The 25,531-nt window shown below is 40.6% G+C and overlaps 1 protein-coding gene across 13 annotated transcripts in view; it reads right to left on the reverse strand.

Moving 5' to 3' along the window:
- The window catches only part of tspan9a (tetraspanin 9a), an 818,127-nt gene that overhangs the window by 23,439 nt on the left and 769,157 nt on the right, over positions 1 to 25,531 (reverse strand). For all 13 annotated transcript variants that reach the window (XM_061917894.1, XM_061917891.1, XM_061917888.1 and 10 more), the window contains one exon: positions 23,876 to 23,950. In XM_061917894.1, coding sequence (XP_061773878.1) covers positions 23,876 to 23,950 — 75 coding nt within the window. The remainder of the gene's footprint in view (positions 1 to 23,875; positions 23,951 to 25,531) is intronic.

Here is a 25,531-nt window from a genome sequence, read left to right on the forward strand (position 1 = left end):
CCACGCAAATCAACTTGAATCCGTCTCTGTTGGTGTTGTTACACCCTCCGACAACACACCGACGAGGCATGATGTCTCCAAGGTACAGGAAACAGTCGAAAAAACGGAAAATAACAGAGCTAATTTGACCTGTGTGTGTAATGTGTTTGAGAAAATGGTGGATTACTTCCAATTGTGACGTCACGGGTGAAAGGTCATCGCTCCGACAGCGAACAATTGAAAGGCGTTTCGATCGCCAAATTCACCCTTTTAGAGTTCGGAAATCGGCTAAAAAAACATATGGTCTTTTTTCTGCACCATCAAGGTATATATTGACGCTTACATAGGTCTGGTGATAATGTTCCCTATTAAGTCCTTTGTTTTTCAGAATGGGATTTATGGACGGTAACAAAGCTGTTGCTGTACCTTGTTTACTTCAGATTCATTCAGTAATGTATATTTGTTCAACTATTTTAGTTAAAGTACCACTTAAATTACCCTCTGCATTTGACCCATCCCCTTCTTCCACCCCTGGGAGCTGAGGGGAGCAGTGAGTTTGGGAATCATTTTGGTGATTTAACCCCCGATTCCAACCCTTGATGCCAAGCAGGGAGGTAATGGTCCCATTTTTATAGTCTTTGGTTTGACTTGCTGAGGGTTTGAACTCACGACCCAGTGTTACAGTATTTGCCTTATCCATCCAGCTTCTTCCGCTTATCCGAGGTTGGGTTGCGGGGGCAGTAGCCTAAGTAGAGAAGCCCAGACTTCCCTCTCCCCAGCCACTTCGTCTAGCTCTTCCCGGGGAATCCCGAGGCGTTCCCAGGCCAGCCGGGAGACATAGTCTTCCCAACGTGTCCTGGGTCTTCCCCGTGGCTTCCTACCGGTTGGACGTGCCCAAACACCTCCCTCGGGAGGCGCTCGGGTGGCATCCTCACCAGATGCCCGAACCACGTCATCTGGCTTCTCTCGATGTGGAGGAGCAGCGGCTTTAATTTGAGTTCCTCCCGGATGGCAGAGCTTCTCACCCTATCTCTAAGGCGGAGGAAACTCATTTCGGCCGCTTTTACCCGTGATCTTATCCTTTCGGTCATGACCCAAAGCTCATGACCATAGGTGAGGATGGGAACGTAGATCGACCGGTAAATTGAGAGCTTTGCATTCCGGCTCAGCTCCTTCTACACCACAACGGATCGATACAACGTCCGCATTACTGAAGATGCCGAACCTATCCGCCTGTCGATCTCACGATCCACTCTTCCCCCACTCGTAAACAAGACTCCGAGGTACTTGAACTCCTCCACTTGGGGCAGGGTCTCCTCTCCGACCCGGAGATGGCACTCCACCCTTTTCCGGGCGAGAACAATGGTCGCTTCAAACTCGGCTGCGAACCGATCCAGTGAGAGCTGAAGATCCCGGTCAGATGAAGCCATCAGGACCACATCATCTGCAAAAAGCAGAGACCTAATCCTGCGGTCACCAAACCGGATCCCCTCAACGCCTTGACTGCGCCTAGAAATTCTGTCCATAAAAGTTATGAACAGAATCGGTGACAAAGGACAGCCTTGGCGGAGTCCAACCCTCACTGGAAATGTGTCCGACTTACTGCCGGCAATGCGGACCAAGCTCTGGCACTGATCATACAGGGAGCGGACCGCCACAATCAGACAGTTCGATACCCCGTACTCTCTGAGCACTTCCCATGTGTCAATGGTTATGTATCTCCTTGTCCACAAACGGGGACTTGTAAAATTATTATTATTGATAACTGTCACTTCATTGAATGTTCATTATTCCTCCATGGTAGTAATTTTGAGCGTGCACGTGTGTGCTGGCCAAGACTTACGTCCTTAAGTGGACTCGTGACCTTGGACTGATTACTCCCTGCGAAAAAAAACTAACAGTGATGATAAAACCATTATTATGTAGCGCCGTTTTTCCCAAACAGTGAAAGTCACACCAATAATTCAAGTGGGAGTGATTCATGTCAAGGAGAGCGAGTTTGTTTTTGCTCTTATCCATCCATCCATCCATCTTCTTCCGCTTATCCGAGGTCGGGTCGCGGGGGCAGCAGCCTAAGCAGGGAAGCCCAGACTTCCCTCTCTCCAGCCACTTCGTCTAGCTCTTCCCGGGGGATCCCGAGGCGTTCCCAGGCCAGCCGGGAGACATAGTCTTCCCAACGTGTCCTGGGTCTTCCCCGTGGCCTCCTACCGGTTGGACGTGCCCTAAACACCTCCCTAGGGAGGCGTTCGGGTGGCATCCTGACCAGATGCCCGAACCACCTCATCTGGCTCCTCTCGATGTGAAGGAGCAGCGGCTTTACTTTGAGTTCCTCCCGGATGGCAGAGCTTCTCACCCTATCTCTAAGGGAGAGCCCCGCCACACGGCGGAGGAAACTCATTCCGGCCGCTTGTACCCGTGATCTTATCCTTTCGGTCATGACCCAAAGCTCATGACCATAGGTGAGGATGGGAACGTAGATCGACCGGTAAATTGAGAGCTTTGCCTTCCGGCTCAGCTCCTTCTTCACCACAACGGATCGATACAACGTCCGCATTACTGAAGACGCCGCACCGATCCGCCTGTCGATCTCACGATCCACTCTTCCCTCACTCGTGAACAAGTTTTTGCTCTTATTTCTTTGTTAAAAGAATTACGCAAATGGCTATTCTGTCCAATAAAAGGTCTGGTATTTACCAATGAGAATGTCTAAAATTCAACTATATGCAAGAAGTGGTAATCTCTGAAAGTACAATTAGTTGTTGATGCAAACTACAATTGTTTGGCCTGTTACAGTGGGGCAAAAAAAGGATTTAGTCAGCCACCGATTGTGCAAGTTCTCCCACTTAAAATGATGACAGAGGTCTGTAATTTTCATCATAGGTACACTTCAACTGTGAGAGACAGAATGTGAAAAAAAATCTAGGAATTCACATTTTAGGAATTTTAAAGAATTTATTTGTTAATTATGCTGGAAAATAAGTATTTGGTCAACCATTCAAAGCTCTCACTGATGGAAGGAGGTTTTGGCTCAAAATCTCACGATACATGGCCCCATTCATTCTTTCCTTAACACGGATCAATCGTCTTGTCCCCTTAGCAGAAACACAGGCCCAAAGCATGATGTTTCCACCCTCATGCTTCACAGTAGGTGTGGTGTTCTTGGGATGCAACTCAGTATTTTTCTTCCCCACATTCTGTCTCTCACAGTTGAAGTGTACCTATGATGAAAATTACAGACCTCTGTCATCATTTTAAGTGGGAGAACTTGCACAATCGGCGGCTGACTAAATAGTTTTTTGCCCCACTGTATCTATTATACTAATATCAACTATAGAGCGATACTACTCTTGGTGTCGATACCACAAATGAAGGATCGTCCTTGCTGACACAGCAAGACTTGATATCTCTTATGAGTGGACTAATTGTTTATATTTCATTGTTGATATCTCTTATGAATGTACTAATTGTTTATATTTCATGACTTTGCATCTTCAACTTTATCTCACACTTGTTTCAAGCTAGCGTAGCGACTAGCTTAGCTACTAGCTACATGCATAGCTCCTCTAACATGTTTAGCCTCGTCCTCCAATGATAAAGATACATGATAATGATACTTAGGATCCTGTAATGGAGGTGATGAGTATCTGCTTAGTGGAGTGGCTCCACACTGTGTATGAGGACTACAGGGCGGCATAGCTCGGTTCCTAGTCACTGCCGTTGTGTCCTTGGGCAAGGCACTTTACCCACCTGCTCCCAGTGCCACCCACACTGGTTTAAATGCAACTTAGATATTGGGTTTCACTATGTAAAGCGCTTTGAGTCACTAGAGAAAAGCGCTACATAAATATAATTCACTTCACTTCACTATTATGGCAGCACATACTTTTTCGAGTGATGCTCAGTATAAACAGTAGGTGGTGTATTGAGTAATAAGTGATTTGGGAGCACACTTGTTGTAATCATTTACTTTGAGCAATTACAATGTTTAATTATCAAGTCTCTGTCGTATCAATGCACACTAAGCCCCCTAACGATACTGTGTGGATAAAAATATGAACAATTTGAGAAAAGAAAAAGTGCTACTGCACAACCTCACCCTAAAAAAATCTTCCATAAAGTCTTCCATCATGGGCTGTACACTCCTTGTGGTTGAATTGACTTTTTTCCAGGTCTAAAAGCTTCCACTTACGGTCTATTGTAGACAGAGGTGGGTAGAGTAGCCAGAAATTGTACTCAAGTAAGAGTACTGTTACTTTAGAGATTTATTACTCAAGTAAAAGTAAGGAGTAGTCACCCAAATATTTACTTGAGTAAAAGTAAAAAGTATGTTGTGAAAAAACTACTCAAGTGCTGAGTAACTGATGAGTAACCTGTTTGTTTAATAATTACGGCAACAAATAATGCACAAAAACATAAAAATAGCAATGAGCAAATTCATAGCCAGGAATATCTCTTAAGCAACTAAAACAATATTATATATATACATATATATACACACATATATATATATATATATATATATATATATATATATATATATATATATATATATATATATATATATATATATATATATATATATATCACGGTGGGAGAGGGGTTAATGCGTCTGCCTCACAATACAAAGTTCCTGCAGTCCTGGGTTCCAATCCAGGCTCGGGATCTTTCTGTGTGGAGTTTGCATGTTCTCCCCGTGAATGCGTGGGTTCCCTCCGGGTACTCCGGCTTCCTCCCACTTCCAAAGACATGCACCTGGGGATAGGTTGATTGGCAACACTAAATTGGCCCTAGTGTGTGAATGTGAGTGTGAATGTTGTCTGTCTATTTGTGTTGGCCCTGGAATGAGGTGGCGACTTGTCCAGGGTGTACCCTGCCTTCCGCCCGATTGTAGCTGAGATAGGCGCCAGCGCCCCCCGCGACCCCAAAAGGGAATAAGCGGTAGGAAATGGATGGATGGATATATATATATATATATATATATATACACACAGTATATAATTTATAGTTATTTATTTTGCCGTTTTTTGTTGACATGTTAAAGGTGTTTTAATGAATATACATGCATGTTTAACATATAGATTCCTATCTTTCATGAAGACAAGAATATAAGTTGGTGTATTACCTGATTCTGATGACTTGCATTGATTGGAATCAGACAGTATAGTGCTGATAACGTCCACATTTTCAAATGGAGGAGAAAAAAAAGTTCCTCTTTTCTGTCCAATACCACATGAAAGTCGTTGGTTTTTGGCATCTTATTCGTCCAGCTTTCATATTCGTTTTTATACACTTTACAAGAAATACATTGGCGGCAAACTCCGTAGCTTGCAAGTTTGTTTGCGCTGGCTTTCACAGACTCTTATTTTCTTAGCGCAGGCGCGATGGAGCGGCGCTTTTATTGTGAAGACAGGAACTGTGCGACCAGTCTTTAGGCTTTTGACGGGAAGTACGGTTGAAATAAAATGTGTATTTCTTCCTTTACACTTTTGATTGATTGATTGAAACGTTTATTAGTAGATTGCACAGTACAGTACATATTCCGCACAATTGACCACTAAATGCTAACACCCCAATAAGTTTTTTAACTTTTTTAGGTCGGCTTCGACGTGTGACGGTCACGTGACCGCCTGGTTTTGTTTGATTGGTCCAACGTCACCAGTGACTGCATTTGATTGGTGAAACGCAGGCATGCGTAGTTCCTACTTTGAATGCGTGTCTGACAAAATCAAAACAAACAAAGCGTGCATTAACAGATCGATAAAAAAAAAAGTAGCGACTAACGAGCTGATTGTAGATAAATGGAGCGGAGTAAAAGTAGCGTTTGTTGTCTATAAATATACTCAAGTAAAAGTAACAGTATGTTGCATAAAAACTACTCTTAGAAGTACAATTTATCCCAAAAGTTACCGTAACGGAGTAAATGTAGCGCGTTACTACCCACCTCTGATTGTAGATATGTCTGAAAGAGCTGGGGATAACTGCTCCAAAAGCAAAATAAACAGTATAGAGAGAAGGGGAATCAGAACCAGAGCTCCCGGATAGCACATCATTAAATAAGAAATCGGATTCCCTTGTATGCTCGGTAAGTGTAGGCTGGGTTGCCCGGATCAGAATGTTCAACCCTATGAGACCTCTGCTACTACGGTTAGGTCTGGAATGATAAACGCATGATCATGAATTGAACATGTTTTATGTGCCCGCTTGAAGGCTGTGTGGTTGGTGCGAGACATCAGTCACCACGCGTGGGATCAAGACATTTTTATTTGTTAAGCCGTCCAAAGTGAGGTTTAACATCCGAGAAAACCATTTGTTTCACTCTAAGCACCTCCAGTCTAAGATTCATAGCATGAGAGTTTTGTTCTGATCCAAATTGGTTGATTTTGTTTGTTTGTTGATTTTTTTTGTCAAACCTACTGTATTTTCCGGACCATAGGACGCACCGGATTATAAGGCGCACTGCCGATGAATGGTCTATTTTTTTATCTGTTTATATATAATAATGTGTGCTTAAAGTAGTCATATTGTTATTATTTTTTTCTGAATTAAAACACTTCCTTGTGGTCTACATCAGTGGTTCTAAACCATTTTTCAGTGAACATGTTTTTAAATCAAGTACCCCCTAATCAGAGCAAAGCATTTGTGGTTGAAAAAAAGAGATCAAGAAGTAAAATACAGCACTATGTCATCAGTTTCTGATTTATTAAATTGTATAAACGTGCAAAATTTTGCTCATTTGTAGTGGTCTTTCTTGAACTATTTGGAAAAAAAGATATACAAATAACTAGGAACTTGTTGAAATATAAACAAGTGATTCAATTATAAATAGAGATTTCTACACAGAGAAGTTATCATCAACTTAAAGTGCTCTCTTTGGGGATTGTAATAGAGATCCATCTGGATTCATGAACTTAATTTTAAAGATTTCTTCACAAAAAAAGAAATCATTAACATCCATAAATATCTTTAACATCGATATTTAGCTGTCAACACTGAATATTGCATTGTCGCATTTCTTTTCACAGTTCATGAACTTACATTCATATTTTGTTGAAGTATTATTCAATAAATATATTTAAAAAGGATTTTTGAATTGTTGCTATTTTTAGAATATTTTTTTAAAAATCTCACGTACCCCTTGGCGTACTTTCAAGTACCCCCAGGGGTACACGTACCCCCATTTGAGAACCATTGGTCTACGTAACATGTAATGGTGGTTGTTTGGTCAAAACGTTGCATAGATGATGTTTTACAGTGTCATCTTTGTTGTAACGGTGTAGCGTGCAAGGACGGAAGTGGATGCCGTGTCAAAAGATGGAGCTAACTGTTTAAATGACATTTAGACTTTACTTAAATCAATAACGGAGCAGCATCTCCTCATCCGTGGCTCACGGCTGCAATAACAAGGCCGAAAACGTGTCCCGTGAAAAAACGTCCGACCGGAACTCTCTAATAACTAAAGTTCCTTGGGTGAATAATGTAAACTCACTACACCGGTATGTTTTAGCGCTTTCATGGCGAGTTTACTGACGGATATATTGTACAGAATTGTACCCCAGGGATCAATACTGGGACCAAGATTGTTCAATCTTTATATAAACGATATTTGCAAAGTTACAAAAGACTTGAAGTTAGTTTTATTTGCAGACGACACAACTGCTTTCTGTTCAGGAGAGAACACACAGAAGATAATACAAATAATAACGGAAGAAATGAATAAATTAAAAAAATGGTTTGATAAAAACAGGCTATCCTTGAGTCTCAGTAAAACTAAAATAATGCTATTTGGTAACAGTAGAAAAGAGCATCAGACACGAATACAAATTGATGGAATAGATATCGAAAGGGTAAAAGAAACCAGATTTTTGGGAGTATTAATAGATGCTAAAATGAACTGGAAATCTCATATACAAAACATACAACATAAGGTGGCAAAAAATATTTCAATAATGAATAAAGCAAAATACGTCCTGGTGTGAATGTTGTCTGTCTATCTGTGTTGGCCCTGCGATGAGGTGGCGACTTGTCCAGGGTGTACCCCGCCTTCCGCCCGATTGTAGCTGAGATAGGCGCCAGCGCCCCCCGCGACCCCGAAAGGGAATAAGCGGTAGAAAATGGATGGATGGACGTCCTGGGCCAAAACTCACTTTATATTCTCTACTGCTCACTAGTGTTACCATATCTGAGTTATTGTGCAGAAATATGGGGAAACAACTACAAATGTGCGCTACATTCGTTAACTGTGTTACAAAAAAGATTGATTAGAATAATACAAAATGTTGGATATAGAGAACATACAAACCCTTTATTTATTGAGTCGAAAATATCAAAGCTCGATGACTTGATACAATTCCAAACAGCTAAATTGATGTACAAAGTAAATTATAATGTACAACAATTCTTCTCAACTAAACAGGAGAAATATAACCTTAGAGGAAAATCTAACTTAAAACATGTGTATGCACGTACAACACTTAAAACTTTTAGCATATCAGTATGTGGAATTAAATTATGGAATGGATTAAGTAAAGAAGTTAAACATTGTACTGATAGGATCCAGTTTAACAGGATGTTTAAATTAATAGTGCTTACAAAGTACAAAGAAGAAGTATTATGAGAAACACTTTCAAACTTCTTGAAAATAAGATATTCTTCATCTTAGTATGTTAATAATGACTGAAATAATTAAGTACATGTTAGAAAACGGCTGTGTTGATCACTATTTTGATATTTTGCTGTAAAGAAGGTCAGTGAATAATTGTATATATTGTGGGCGCTCTGAAGTGGAAAAGGGGTAGGATTAAATAAGCTTTGCTTCTTCCTACTCCTTTTCGGACATGATGTATTGTGTATTGGGAAATGATGAATTTAACTGATGTATAATGTTGTATGTAGGTCATGTTCCAAATAAACTAAGAAAAGAAAAGAAAAGATATAAGTCAGAACTTTACACTACTTTATATTATAAATGGCAACAGTGGAGGATGAATGTCCCATAACAAGAAGATAGAGAAAAATAAGAAGCTTATCGACTATGATTTTAGTACGAACTATGATTTTGGTACGGACTATTTTTACTTTTCAAGACTTATGCAGATCCCAAATACCCATCAACAGGTACCAGAAGGTAAGAAAAACGGCTTTTTCATAATATTGTGAAACAAAACGCCAGATAATATGTCTTACCTTATACACACACCATAATATTACTCGTATGTTGAAGCACAGCACAATCCATCAAGTAGTGTGGCTTCCTAGCTTACCAAAGTGGTACTAAGACATTTTGATACAATTTAGAGCACCGTGTGTAACGTTCTATATTTTCAATGGAACATATACAATATCGGTATTGTTTACTTGAGTCATATTGGAGTCTACACGTATCTCTTATGTGTGACTGCCATCATATTTAAAGGCCTACTGAAACCCACTAGTACCGACCACGCAGTCTGATAGTTTATATATCAATGATGAAATATTAACATTAACATGCCAATACGGCCTTTTTAGTTTACTAAATTGCAATTTTAAATTTCCACGGAGTTTCTTGTTGAAAACGTCGTGGAATGATGACGCGTGCGCGTGACGTCACGGACTGTCAGGAAATATTAGCTCAGCACCAGTTACCGCTAAAAGTCATCTCTTTTCATCGCATAATTACACAGTAATTTGGACATCTGTGTTGCTGAATCTTTTGCAATTTGTTCAATTGATAATGGAGACTATAAAGAAGAATGCTGTTGGTGGAAAGCGGTGGATTGTAGCTGTCTTTAGCACCGAGACACAGCCGGTGTTTCTTTGTTTTTAACACAGAGCGGTCAAGCGAACATGTTTCTCTACGTCAACCAGCATGTTTTTGGATGGGAAAATTGTGATATATGTCTTACCGGAGACATCATTGAATTTTTCGTCCTCCTGCAGTAGCTGTTTAAAAGGCAGATGTGAGTTTGGCTCCTCGACTTCTCTCTGAGACACTGCGTGTTCACCCCGGCCATCCGACCTCGAGGTATGTCTTTACAATCTCACTAAAACACTATTAAAACAATAAGCAGATAAGGGATCTTCCATAATTATCCTAGTAAATGTGTCTAATTACTTCTGAAACGCTCACACTGCCGCCGCCCGGAGTCGTTGCTTTTTATTTTATTATTATTTTTTTTTCTAGTCCTTGGCTCTCAATATCATCATCCACTAATCTTTCATCCTCGCTCAAATTAATGGGGAAATTGTAGTTTTCTCGGTCCGAATAGCTCTTGCTGCTGGAGGCCATGGTTGTAAACAATGTGCGGATGTGAGGAGCCCTCACCCTTGTGACGTCATCGTCTGCGACTTCCGGTAAAGGCAAGGCTATTTTTATCGTGGATGTTCTCTACTAAATCCTTTCAGCAAAAATATGGCAATATCGCGAAATGATCAAGTATGACACATAGAATGGACCTGCTATCCCCGTTTAAATAAGAAAATCTCATTTCAGTAGGCGGGCTTCACGGTGGCAGAGGGGTTAGTGCGTCTGCCTCACAATACGAAGTTCCTGCAGTCCTGGGTTCAAATCCAGGCTCAGGATCTTTCTGTGTGGAGTTTGCATGTTCTCCCCGTGAATGCGTGGGTTCCCTCCGGGTACTCCGGCTTCCTCCCACCTCCAAAGACATGCACCTGGGGATAGGTTGATTGGCAACATTAAATTGGCCCTAGTGTGTGAATGTTGTCTGTCTATCTGTGTTGGCCCTGCGATGAGGTGGCGACTTGTCCAGGGTGTACCCCGCCTTTCGCCCGATTGTAGCTGAGATAGGCGCCAGCGCCCCCCGCGACCCCGAAAGGGAATAAGCGGTAGGAAATGGATGGATGGGCATTTCAGTAGGCTTTTAAGCCTACACGTATCTGTTATGTGTGACTGCCACCTACTGGTCACACTTATCATTTCACCATCTACCAGATAAAACAGCTTTGAGGTCGGTATGCACAACCAAAATGATTCCGTATATTTGGCGCATCGGGTTATAAGGCGCGCTGTCGACTTTTGAGAAAACGGAAAGATTTTAAGTGCGCCTTGTAGTCCGAAAACTACGGTACTTAACTTGCGTGAAATGCATGGAAAAGAGGGTGATTTGCTTCCAGTTTACATGTGAATGGACAAACAACCTCGGCACTTGTACTGTTCTATTTAAACTATTTACATGCACTCTCTCTTTCCGCGGCCTCATTTCTTTCACATCTTTAATATCCCGCTTCTCCCTCTCCTGGGTCTAACTGCTTTCCCTCTCAACCTTCCCCCTTCCTGCAATGTTTTTTTTTTCCTTTCCGCCCTACATCCTGCTGCACATGCTCTGCTGCTCTCCTTGTCCCCTTGCCAGGTTGCGCTTCCGCATTGTGAGCTAATAAACCTTTACCGTTGTTTGGCTTGGCGTGTCGGGTTGACAGAGAAACAATGAGGTCACAGCGTTAAAGACGGATGGCAATAATCTGGTTTGTGGCCCGGCCATCTGCCGGAGTCAGCTGGTTGCTAACTGCAGGACGTGACTTTATTATAGTGCAGCTTCTGTATGGCATTTGCTGCAGAACGAGGCGAAGGACATACAGCAAAGTCATACCTAAAAGCAGCTTTTGTGCACTTGTCTTGAAAAGTTGGATCTATGGCAACCTTTCTTTCTGTGGGGGAGCTTTTTGTCGTTCTTTAGAAAAGTGCAATTTGTGTTTCCTCGCAGCCTGAAGCTGATCAGTATGTCCAGTCACAACGTGGCCGGACTGCACAATCCTGCGAATAGAGGCATCCAAAACTGCGTGCAAGCTCACGGCAAAATGCATGAACCTCATGATTTGACCCTTTGACATGAATTACCACCAGTATCCAACATTGGAACATTTTTAAGTCAGAAAAGATTAAATTCATTATAGGTTCCCTTTAATCATGTGCCTAATTAAACTCCTACAATTCACTTTCAGCCTCAGCCTTCCCGGTAAGGTTTATTCAGGTGTACTGGAGAGGAGGCTTCGCCGGATAGTCGAACCTCGGATTCAGGAGGAACAGTGTGGTTTTCGTCCTGGTCGTGGAACTGTGGACCAGCTCTATACTCTCGGCAGGGTTCTTGAGGGTGCATGGGAGTTTGCCCAACCAGTCTACATGTGCTTTGTGGACTTGGAGAAGGCATTCGACCGTGTTCCTCGGGAAGTCCTGTGGGGAGTGCTCAGAGAGTATGGGGTATCGGACTGTCTTTTTGTGGCAGTCCGCTCCCTGTATGATCAGTGTCAGAGCTTGGTCCGCATTGCCGGCAGTAAGTCGAACACATTTCCAGTGAGGGTTGGACTCCGCCAAGGCTGCCCTTTGTCACCGATTCTGTTCATAACTTTTATGGACAGAATTTCTAGGCGCAGTCAAGGCGTTGAGGGGATCCGGTTTGGTGACCACGGGATTAGGTCTCTGCTTTTTGCAGATGACGTAGTCCTGATGGCTTCATCTGGCCGGGATCTTCAGCTCTCACTGGATCGGTTCGCAGCCGAGTGTGAAGCGACCGGAATGAGAATCAGCACCTCCAAGTCCGAGTCCATGGTTCTCGCCCGGAAAAGGGTGGAGTGCCATCTCCGGGTTTGGGAAGGAGACCCTGCCCCAAGTGGAGGAGTTCAAGTACCTAGGAGTCTTGTTCACGAGTGGGGGAAGAGTGGATCGTGAGATCGACAGGTGGATCGGTGCGGCGTCTTCAGTAATGCGGACGTTGTACCGATCCGTTGTGGTGAAGAAGGAGCTGAGCCGGAAGGCAAAGCTCTCAATTTACCGGTCGATCTACGTTCCCATCCTCACCTATGGTCATGAGCTTTGGGTCATGACCGAAAGGATAAGATCACGGGTACAAGCGGCCAAAATGAGTTTCCTCCGCCGTGTGGCGGGGCTCTCCCTTAGAGATAGGGTGAGAAGCTCTTTCATCCGGGAGGAACTCAAAGTAAAGCCGCTGCTCCTCCACATCGAGAGGAGCCAGATGAGGTGGTTCGGGCATCTGGTCAGGATGCCACTCGAACGCCTCCCTAGGGAGGTGTTTAGGGCACGTCCAACCGGTAGGAGGCCACGGGGAAGACCCAGGACACGTTGGGAAGACTATGTTTCTCGGCTGGCCTGGAAACGCCTCGGGATCCCCCGGGAAGAGCTAGACGAAGTGGCTGGGGAGAGGGAAGTCTGGGCTTCCCTGCTGAGGCTGTTGCCTCCGCAACCCGACCTCGGATAAGCGGAAGAAGATGGATGGATGGATTTTAAAAAAATCGCTTTTTATTTATTTCTTTTTATTTTATTTTATTTTTTTATCAATCCAACCAAACGATACACAGCAATACCATAACAATGCAATCCAATTCCAAAACCAAACCTGACCCAGCAACACTCAGAACTGCAATAAACAGAGCAATTGAGAGGAGACACAAACACCACACAAAACAAACCAAAAGTAGTGAAACAAAAATGAATATTATCAACAACAGTATCAATATTAGTTGTAATTTCTGCATAGCAGTGATTAAAAATCCCTCATTGACATTATCATTAGACATTTATAAAAATAAAAATAAAAACAATAGTGTCACAGTGGCTTACACTTGCATCGCATCTCATAAGCTTGACAACACACTGTGTCCAATGTTTTCACAAAGATAAAATAAGTCATATTTTTGGTTCATTTAATAGTTACAACAAATTTACATTATTGCAATCAGTTGATAAAACATTGTCCTTTACAATTAAAAAAGCTTTTTACAAAAATCTACTACTCTGCTTGCATGTCAGCAGACTGGGGTAGATCCTGCTGAAATCCTATGAATTGAATGCACAGAGAATCCTTTTAAATCGGGAAAAAAATCGTTTTTGAATCGAGAATCCTGTTGAATTGAGAAAAAAAAATCGATTTTAATCGAATCGTGACCCCAAGAATTGATGTTGAATCGAATAGTGGGACACCCAAAGATTCGCAGCCCTAACTTCCAAAGTATTCATTAAAAACAAGTCGGGGGTTTTAATTTTACAAATATATGGGATGATCTGTCACTTCATTTCTGTTTGTTTCCTTGTTTTGTATTTACTTCCCACCAGTGCTCTTATTTTCTTTCTATTTTCTGTTTGTCCCGCTGAGCACTGTGGTTCTTCCATCACCTGCTGTTGATTGGCAGCCGGTCCACACCGGCTGCCACTCAGCATGTCTCTATTCATGCCTGTCTCGACCACTCCTCAGTGCTCGAAGACTGCTTTATGTTTGTGTACTGTTTCATCCAAGACTGCATTGTCCTCTGTTTGTCATCGTCGGCCGGTTTCTGCATTTTGGGGTCACAAAATTGCAGCCATTCGATTTTCTCACAATATATTTTAAATTTTTGGCCACTGTAGCATTACACACACCGTCTGAACAGTAACACTGTGTTTGGATATAGGAAAAAACAAATAGTGTACTTTAATCCAGTAGTTCTTTGAAACCCTCGTACCACAGTTTGAGAATCCCTAATTCGGAGGAAATAAAAGTGGGTCATGATTTAATCCAGTGTTTTTCAACCGTTTTTAAGCCAAGGCACATACTTTGCGTTGAAAAAAATCCAGAGGCACACCACCAGCAGAAATCATTAAAAAACGAAACTCAGTCGACAGTAAAAAGTCGTCGCAATTGTTGGATACGACTTTAAACCATAACCAACCATGCATCACTATAGCTCTTGTCTCAAAGTAGGTGTACTGTCACCACCTGTCACATCACGACGTGACTTATTTGGAGTTTTTTGGTCCTGTCTTGCGCTCCTTTTTCAGTGGCTTTTTCTTTTTTTTTTTGTATTTTCCTGTCTTCCTTTGAGCAATACTTCCCGCATCTACTTCGTTTTAGCAATCAATAATATTTCAGTTGTTTTTATCCTTATTTGTGGGGACATTGTTGATTGACATGTCATGTTCGGATGTACATTGTGGACGCCGTCTTTGATCCACAGTAAGTCTTTGCTGTCGTCCAGCGTTCTGTTTTTGTTTACTTTGTAGCCAGTTCAGTCTTTGATCCACAGTAAGTCTTTGCTGTCGTCCAGCGTTCTGTTTTTGTTTACTTTGTAGCCAGTTCAGTCTTTGATCCACAGTAGGTCTTTGCTGTCGTCCAGCGTTCTTTTTTTGTTCACTTTGTAGCCAGTTCAGTCTTTGATCCACAGTAAGTCTTTGCTGTCGTCCAGCATTCTGTTTTTGTTCACTTTGTAGCCAGTTCAGTCTTTGATCCACAGTAAGTCTTTGCTGTCGTCCAGCGTTCTGTTTTTGTTCACTTTGTAGCCAGTTCAGTCTTTGATCCACAGTAGGTCTTTGCTGTCGTCCAGCGTTCTTTTTTTGTTCACTTTGTAGCCAGTTCAGTCTTTGATCCACAGTAAGTCTTTGCTGTCGTCCAGCGTTCTGTTTTTGTTTACTTTGTAGCCAGTTCAGTCTTTGATCCACAGTAAGTCTTTGCTGTCGTCCAGCGTTCTGTTTTTGTTTACTTTGTAGCCGGTTCAGTCTTTTATCCACAGTAAGTCTTTGCTGTCGTCCAGCGTTCTGTTTTTGTTTACTTTGTAGCCAGTTCAGTCTTTGATCCACAGTAAGTCTTTGCTGTCGTCCAGCGTTCTGTTTTTGTTTACTTTGTAGCCAGTTCAGTCTTTGATCCACAGTAGGTCTTTGCTGTCGTCCAGCGTTCTTTTTTTGTTCACTTTGTAGCCAGTTCAGTCTTTGATCCACAGTAAGTCTTTGCTGTCGTCCAGCATTCTGTTTTTGTTCACTTTGTAGCCAGTTCAGTCTTTGATCCACAGTAAGTCTTTGCTGTCGTCCAGCGTTCTGTTTTTGTTTACTTTGTAGCCAGTTCAGTCTTTGATCCACAGTAAGTCTTTGCTGTCGTCCAGCGTTCTGTTTTTGTTTACTTTGTAGCCAGTTCAGTCTTTGATCCACAGTAAGTCTTTGCTGTCGTACAGCTTTCTGTTTTTGTTTACTTTGTAGCCAGTTCAGTCTTTGATCCACAGTAAGTCTTTGCTGTCGTCCAGCGTTCTGTTTTTGTTTACTTTGTAGCCAGTTCAGTCTTTGATCCACAGTAAGTCTTTGCTGTCGTACAGCGTTCTGTTTTTGTTTACTTTGTAGCCAGTTCAGTCTTTGATCCACAGTAAGTCTTTGCTGTCGTCCAGCTTTCTGTTTTTGTTTACTTTGTAGCCAGTTCAGTCTTTGATCCACAGTAAGTCTTTGCTGTCGTCCAGCGTTCTGTTTTTGTTTACTTTGTAGCCAGTTCAGTCTTTGATCCACAGTAAGTCTTTGCTGTCGTCCAGCGTTCTGTTTTTGTTTACTTTGTAGCCAGTTCAGTCTTTGATCCACAGTAAGTCTTTGCTGTCGTCCAGCGTTCTGTTTTTGTTTACTTTGTAGCCAGTTCAGTCTTTGATCCACAGTAAGTCTTTGCTGTCATCCAGCGTTCTGTTTTTGTTTACTTTGTAGCCAGTTCAGTCTTTGATCCACAGTAAGTCTTTGCTGTCGTCCAGCGTTCTGTTTTTGTTTACTTTGTAGCCAGTTCAGTCTTTGATCCACAGTAAGTCTTTGCTGTCGTCCAGCGTTCTGTTTTTGTTTACTTTGTAGCCAGTTCAGTCTTTGATCCACAGTAAGTCTTTGCTGTCGTACAGCTTTCTGTTTTTGTTTACTTTGTAGCCAGTTCAGTCTTTGATCCACAGTAAGTCTTTGCTGTCGTACAGCTTTCTGTTTTTGTTTACTTTGTAGCCAGTTCAGTCTTTGATCCACAGTAAGTCTTTGCTGTCGTACAGCGTTCTGTTTTTGTTTACTTTGTAGCCAGTTCAGTTTTTGATCCACAGTAAGTCTTTGCTGTCGTCCAGCGTTCTGTTTTTGTTCACTTTGTAGCCAGTTCAGTCTTTGATCCACAGTAAGTCTTTGCTGTCGTCCAGCGTTCTGTTTTTGTTCACTTTGTAGCCATTTCAGTCTTTGATCCACAGTAAGTGTTTGCTGTCGTCCAGCGTTCTGTTTTTGTTTACTTTGCAGCCAGTTCAGTCTTTGATCCACAGTAAGTGTTTGCTGTCGTCCAGCGTTCTGTTTTTGTTTACTTTGTAGCCGGTTCAGTCTTTTATCCACAGTAAGTCTTTGCTGTCGTCCAGCGTTCTGTTTTTGTTTACTTTGTAGCCAGTTCAGTCTTTGATCCACAGTAAGTCTTTGCTGTCGTCCAGCGTTCTGTTTTTGTTTACTTTGTAGCCAGTTCAGTCTTTGATCCACAGTAAGTCTTTGCTGTCGTCCAGCGTTCTGTTTTTGTTTACTTTGTAGCCAGTTCAGTCTTTGATCCACAGTAAGTCTTTGCTGTCGTCCAGCGTTCTGTTTTTGTTTACTTTGTAGCCAGTTCAGTCTTTGATCCACAGTAAGTCTTTGCTGTCGTCCAGCGTTCTGTTTTTGTTTACTTTGTAGCCAGTTCAGTCTTTGATCCACAGTAAGTCTTTGCTGTCGTCCAGCGTTCTGTTTTTGTTTACTTTGTAGCCAGTTCAGTTTTAGTTCCGTTCTGCATTCCCTTCCGTAAGCTTCAATGCCTTTTCTTAGGGCCACTCACCTTTTGTTTATTTTTGGTTTAAGCATCAGATACCTTTTTACCTGCACACTGCCTCCCGCTGTTTCTGACAGCTACACAACAATTAGATACCTGCTACCACCTACTACTATGGAAGAGTATTACACAGTTACTCTGCAGAGCTCTAGACAGCACCGACGCTCCAAAAAAATACATCATTTGCAGACTATAATCACTGGTTTGCAAAAAAATATTTTTAACCCAAATAGTTGAAATTAGATCATTTCCCACGGCACACCAGACTGTGTCTCACGGCACACTAGTGGTTGAAAAACACTGACTTAACCAAACCAACCAAATGCTAAATTTAAGAACCCGTGACCCAGACGATTGCGTAACCAGATGGACTGCACTAAATGGAAAAACAGACTTAATAAGTGTGAGGAAAAAGAGGACGTTTCTCCGATACAATACCAGCAGGTGGAAACGGTTTTAAGATGGATTATGGCCGAATCGACAACCATGAATAAGGGAATTGGAAAGACTAAATGGGTGTCGCAGGCGTCTGTCAATATACGTTTAAAAGGAGCCGGCTGTTGTTCGTCTTCCAAACGTGTTAATAAATGCCTTGTGATCAGGAGATCAAGTAGCAGAAGACGATTAACGATTCCTCTGATCACAGCCTCTAACAGATGAGGAGACCCTCACACGGCATAGCAGATTCCACGAGAGGGAAGAAGGCTAACTGGACACTCATTTTCCTGTAGCTACATTAAAGCATGCGATGAAGACAGCCTTTTAGTTTTGTGTTCTGTTCTTTCTTTCTAACGACGTATGGAGAATATATTGGTTATTGGAAATACATTTTGTAGGTATCAGTATTACTGTGGTTCGGTTTCACATTCTTTTGGGTTTGAAACTGCAGCAACACTTACATTTTTGGCAAATAGGAGCGACGTAAAAGACAATTGTCGATCACTGAAAGAGATGTAAATGAGGTACTTGTTTCTAAAGGACAAGTCAAGGTTCCTAGGAATTCAAACTTAGCAAATTCTCTGTGCTATGTTTTTCTACCAACTTTGTGCGACTTTACAGGTCACAGGCAGAGCTCTCTGTTTGAGTTACATATGGAGGATGAAGGTGAAGATTTTTTCCTCCACCAAAGTTAGCCAATAATATTAGCGAGATAAGACTCAGACTTATTTGCTCCTGGCTGGGTGTGCCTGGAGACCTGATCTAAATCTAAGAATGGATTTACAGCTAAATGAATTCGTTTATCTGTTTGGAAGACTAAGTTTGAACAAACATCTCTAAACAGAGATGGAGAATTAGCGACAGTCCTGCCGGGATTGAGATAAATAGTCAGACAATATTTACTTTATTGTTATGTAGTCAACATTTATTATTTAATCACTCATTACCGTATATCAATAAGGACCATACAAAACGGAAAATGCATTTGGTCTTGGCTATGTGTGGGTGTATCTATCCATTTACATGTGTGTGTATATATGTATATAAACATGTATACACATATGTACATATATATATATATATATATATATATATATATATATGTACATATATATACACACACACATAGACAGATAGATAGTACTTTATTGATTCTTTCATATACACATATATATATATACACACATATATATATATATACAGTATATATATATGTGTGTGTGAGTATATATATATATATATATATATATATATACACATATATACACATACATATATATATACTGTGTATATATATATACTGTGTATATATATATACTATATACATATATATATATGTGTGTGTATATATATATACACATATAGATAGATGGATCGTACTTTATTGATTCTTTCATATACATATATGTACACACACTCATATATATACATATATATATATATATATATATACATAAATATATATATATACATATAAATATATACATATATATGTATATACATACATATGTATGTATATACATACATATGTACATATATATACATACATATATACTTATGCATATATGTATATACATATATATACTTGTGTATATATTTACATCCACTTATGTATATATGTATAGATATATACATATGTATATATACTTACTTATATATATTTACATATACATACATATAATATATACATATACTTATGCATATATGTATATATATGTATGTATATATATATATATGTATATATATATATATATGTATATACATATATACATATACTTATGTATATATGTATAGATATATACATATGTATATATATATATACTTATGTATATATATTTATACTTACTTATAGATAAATACGTATGTATATACTTATGCATATATATATATACATATATAAACATATATATATATATATACATATGCTTATGTATATATGTATAGATATATACGTATGTATATATATGTATATATATATACTTATGTATATAGATTTATACTTATAGATAAATACGTATGTATATACTTATGCATATATATACATATATAAACATATATATATATATGTGCATACATACATATGTACATATATATATATATATATATATATATACATACATACATATGTACATAAATATATATATATATATATATATATATATATATATATATACACATACATACATACATACATACATATAGATATACACAGGTCGCGCCAAACTTTAAATACATCCAATCATTTCATAAAGTTCAATACAAATAATGCCATTATCGCAACACTTTTTTTTTGTGAAGTAAATCTGTACAGACGATATTGCCATCAAAATTATTCATATTATTTGACCATGTGTCTCAAAAAGACAGGCTAAAATATAAAAAATAAATATAACAATAAAAAATAATTAAAGTTGGTCCATCAACCCCTCGTTATATTTGTTTGATATTCAATACTGTATGGTGCTTTATAGTGTGTTCAAAGTATACAGCATTTACTAAAATATGGACTGTTGTCAAGGTTGGAACCCGTTTTTCATGTTTCTGTTGTTTATTATGTATGAATTTGCTTTAATAAACTTACTTTTAAATTTACGAACCCCGTTTAAGAATTTAATACGTTCATAAATCAAAGTTCCACTGTAATGGGAGAAAGATAAAGCACTAAGGGACTGGATTAGACCCCAGGTGGAAAATGTCTTGCGTCTGTGTGGGGGAGTGTGTGTGCGTGTGTGTGTGTGTGTGTGTGCGTGTGTGTGTCTGTTAAAGAGTGCTTGTGTACATTTTGTGTTGAGCAGTTTAAAAAAAGTTTAATATTTAACATTTGCACAAAACAACCAAACTGTCCAGTTTCATGTTGGGTGCATATTATTGTAAGGCACAACGATTAAAGATAAAAAAAAACGTATGTTTGCGATTAATTGTGATTAATTATGAGTTAACAATAGACATAATGTGATTAATCCATCCATCCATTTTTACCGCTTATTATCGCGATACAATTCAATTCATCTGAAAAATCTGAATTGAAATAGGGCTGCATTTCTTGTTCATTATAATAATCGATTGATTAATCGAGTGATCTGATACAACACACTAGGGTTGTATGGTATACCCGTATTAGTATAGTACCCCTATGCTAATGAATCATATTCGGTACTATACCGACTCTGAAAAGTACTGGTCCTTGTAAGTTCCTTGCCAATATCATCCCTGCAGGACGAGGAATAGCTAATCATGCTTCACTACACACCATAGCTCAAAATGTAAACAAACTTCATTGGTGGATCTACACTTAACATCCACTGTAATGATACCAAGTACAGTAGCGTATCTAGTCGATACTACTATTATTATGTCAATATTTTTTAGCATCACAACATCTTCTTTTGTTTTTTAAAAATGTATATCATGTTTAGAAACTCAGGAAATACGTCCCTGGACACGTGAGGACTTTGAATATGAAAAATGTATGATCCTGTAACAACTTGAATCAGATTGATACCCAAAATTGTGGTATCAATCAAAACTAATGTAAAGTATCAAACAACAGAAGAATAAGTGAGTATTACATTGTAACAAATGTGTGGATAGAACATGTTAAAGGGGAACATTATCACCAGACCTATGTAAGTGTCAATATATACCTTGATGGTGCAGAAAAAAGACCATATATTTTTTTAACCGATTTCCGAACTCTAAATGGGTGAATTTTGGCGAATTAAAAGCCTTTCTGTTTATCGCTCTGGAGGCGATGACGTCGCCGAGGTCATTTTCACCACATTGTAAACATTGGGTCTCAGCTCTGTTATTTTCGACTATTTTTTGGAACCTTCGAGACATCATGCCTCGTCGGTGTGTTGTCGGAGGGTGTAACAACAATAACAGGGAGGGATTCAAGTTGCACCACTGGCCCGAAGATGCCAAAGTGTCTGCCGCCAGACCCCCATTGAATGTGTGGGAGTGTCTCCACATTTTACCGGCGATGACAGACATGGCACAGAGATGTATGGATAACCTGCAGATGCATTTGCGACGATAAAGTCAACAAAATCACAAAGGTGAGTTTTGTTGATCTTGACTTATCTGCTAATCAGACATATTTGGTCGCGGCGTGACTGCCAGCTAATCAATGCTAACATGCTACGCTAATCAACGCTAACATGCTATTTACCGGCGGTGCTAAAGCAGACTTGGCACAGATATGTATGGATAACCTGCAGATGCATTTGCGACGATAAAGTCAACGAAATCACAAAGGTGAGTTTTGTTGATGTTGACTGCCAGCTAATCTATGCTAACGTGCTACGCTAATCGACGCTAACATGCTATTTACCGGCGGTGCTAAAGCAGACTTGGCACAGATATGTATGGATAACCTGCAGATGCATTTGCAACGATAAAGTCAACGAAATCACAAAGGTGAGTTTTGTTGATGCCGACTGCCAGCTAATCGATGCTAACATGCTACGCTAATCAATGCTAATATGCTATTTACCGGCGGTGCTAAAGCAGACATGGCACAGAGATGTATGGATAACCTGTAGATGCATTCGCAACTATATTACGTTTCCTTCCACCCACAATTAATGTGAAAAAAAACACTTACCAATCGACGGATTTAAATTGCTCCAGTGTCAAGAAATGCGAAAGTCCTGATCGTTTGGTCCGCACATTTTACCGGCGATGCTAACGCAGCTATTCGGCCATGCTATGGCTATGAATAGCGTCAATAGCTATTCGCTCAATAGCTTCAGTTTCTTCTTCAATACTTTCATACTCCAACCATCTATTTCAATACATGCGTAATCTGTTGAATCGCTTAAGCCGCTGAAATCCGAGTCTGAATCCGAGCTAATGTCGCTATATCTTGCTGTGCTATTCGCCGTTGTTTGTTTACATTGCCAGCACTGTGTGACGTCACAGGGAAATGGATAGCCGCATCGCAAATAGCTAAAATTAAGCACTTTAAAGCTTTTTTTAGGGATATTCCGGGACCGGTAACATTTTGAAAAAAACTTCAAAAAATACAACTAGCCACTGGGAACTGATTTTTATTGTTTTTAACCCTTTTGAAATTGTGATAATGTTCCCCTTTAAAAGAGAAAGTAAGCAGATATTAACAGTAAATGAACAAGTAGATTAATAATTAATATACTACCACTTAACCTTAATAATGTTGACGAAATAATAGAATGATAAATGACACAATATGTTACTGCATAAGTTAGCAACTAAATTAGGAGCCTTTGTTTGCTTACTTACTAATGAAAGACAAGTTGTCTTGTACGTTCACTATTTTATTTCGGGAAAAACTGGCAATAAGTAACATGTGTTTAATGTACCCTAAGATTTTTTGTTAAAATAAAGCCAATCATGCAATTTTTTGTGGTCCCCTTTATCTAGGAAAGTAACGAAAAGTATCAAAATAATATCGGTACCGCAAGCTTTTTGAAATCCAATGACTTGATTCGTCCTTGACGACTGAGCTCACTCAGTGCTCCGTCACTGCTCATCGTATGAAAAAACATTTGTTGCCTACAAGACGGCCTATTTGTGGAACAATTTGACGGAAGACTCCATCAAACCCCAGACAGCACAAGGATATCAATAATCTCTCCAGCTTTAAATGTTGTCATCTGTCGTCAGCACATGTCTGCACACCTAACTTGAACTGAACAGGGGTCATGGGAAATGTGCTCCGGAGCACTTGTGGCAACTGGCAGGGATCAGCCTGCATTTTGCCTTCTAACCTTTGACAGCGGACGACCTCTGCTGAGAATGTGGATGCATTTCCTTTTTTTTTAGTCCCATACGCTCCTCGACATGTGGGAGACGTCACTTTTACAAAGTAACCGGGGGGGGAAAAAAAACCAAGAACGGAACGTCACTCAATTCAGATAGCAGGGAAAACAAATTGAACTCACCTTATCTGTGTACACAAAGAACAGGATGACTAATATCACTTCTGCCAGGAGAATTATCAGCAGGACGATGAAAAACTGTCAGAAAAGAGAAAGAAAGAATCTTTTTTAGACATTTTTTTTTCCATGGGATGTCGAGCCAACAAAAGACAGGGAGAGAAAATACAAACACTGCAAAAAGTGCAATCTAAGTAAGATGAAATATCTCAAATAAGGATGATATTTGCTTATTTTGTGAATTATTGTGAATGATATTTTATATAGCGCTTTTCTCTAGTGACTCAAAGCGCTTTACATAGTGACACCCAATATCTAAGTTACATTTAAACCAGTGTGGGTGGCACTGGGAGCAGGTGGGTAAAGTGTCTTGCCCAAGGACACAACGGCAGTGACTGGGATGGCGGAAGGGGGAATTGAACCTGCAACCCTCAAGTTGCTGGCACGGCCACTCTACCAACCGAGCTATACCGCCCTCTCTCTTTTCTGTCTGATAAGATAATTCTTCTCTCTCAGCAGATTTAATGTTAGTCTTTTACTTGCTTTAGGGCAGGGGTCTCCGACACGCGGCCCGCGGGCCAATTGCGGCCCGCGAGACGTTATTTTGCGGCCCCCACCTTAATCGGAAAGTTTAGTGTTGTTGGGCCCGCGAGTTTTATATGAATGGCGCTTGCGGAGCTGAAGGAATCTACAGCTCCGTTAATTTAGCTCGGTTGGTAGAGTGGCCGTGCCAGCAACTTGAGGGTTCCAGGTTCGATCCCCGCTTCCGCCATCCTAGACACTGCCGTTGTGTCCTTGGGCAAGACACTTTACCCACCTGCTCCCAGTGCCACCCACACTGGTTTAAATGTAACTTAGATATTGGGTTTCACTATGTAAAGCGCTTTGAGTCACTAGAGAAAAGCGCTATATAAATATAATTCACTTCACTTCACTTCACAGTGACTGGGATGGCGGAAGCGGGAATTGAACCTGCAACCCTCAAGTTGCTGGCACGGCCACTCTACCAACCGAGCTATACCGCCCTCTCTCTTTTCTGTCTGATAAGATAATTCTTCTCTCTCAGCAGATTTAATGTTAGTCTTTTACTTGCTTTAGGGCAGGGGTCTCCGACACGTGGCCCGCAAGACGTTATTTTGCGGCCCCCACCTTAATCGGAAAGTTTAGTGTTGTTGGGCCGGCGAGTTTTATATGAATGGCGCTTGCGGAGCTGAAGGAATCTACCAATCACGGTGTGGTATGTGGCTCCCGGGGGCCGAACATTGACGTCACTTGCGTGATGCAAGCAGAGAAACGTTTTCCCACTTTTCCACTAGACCCCCACGCAGTCTTCTTCCCTCACTCGCTCGCCGGCCTGATCTCTCTCTCTCTCTCCATCACTGTATGTGTGTCTCTTTCTCGCTGTAAACAGTCCGGGCCGGGGAGACGAGTAACCGGTAGCTTCCGGAGCACTCCGCCGAAGGACCGAGCGACAGTACAAAACTGTGGTGCACTGGACCCCGGCGCTGATACTCTGGTAGTGAGTCGCTGGGCGAATCAGACGTGTAACACGTCAGTCGTGATGTTAGCCCGATGCTACCGTACCTGTAAACTCCACAGCAAGCAACCCCCCCGTTGTTCTCCTAACTGATACGATTTTTGTTATTTGGGTCCAAAATGGCT

The sequence above is a fragment of the Nerophis ophidion genome, linkage group LG12 (assembly GCF_033978795.1).
Source record: "Nerophis ophidion isolate RoL-2023_Sa linkage group LG12, RoL_Noph_v1.0, whole genome shotgun sequence".
Classification (NCBI taxonomy): domain Eukaryota; kingdom Metazoa; phylum Chordata; class Actinopteri; order Syngnathiformes; family Syngnathidae; genus Nerophis; species Nerophis ophidion.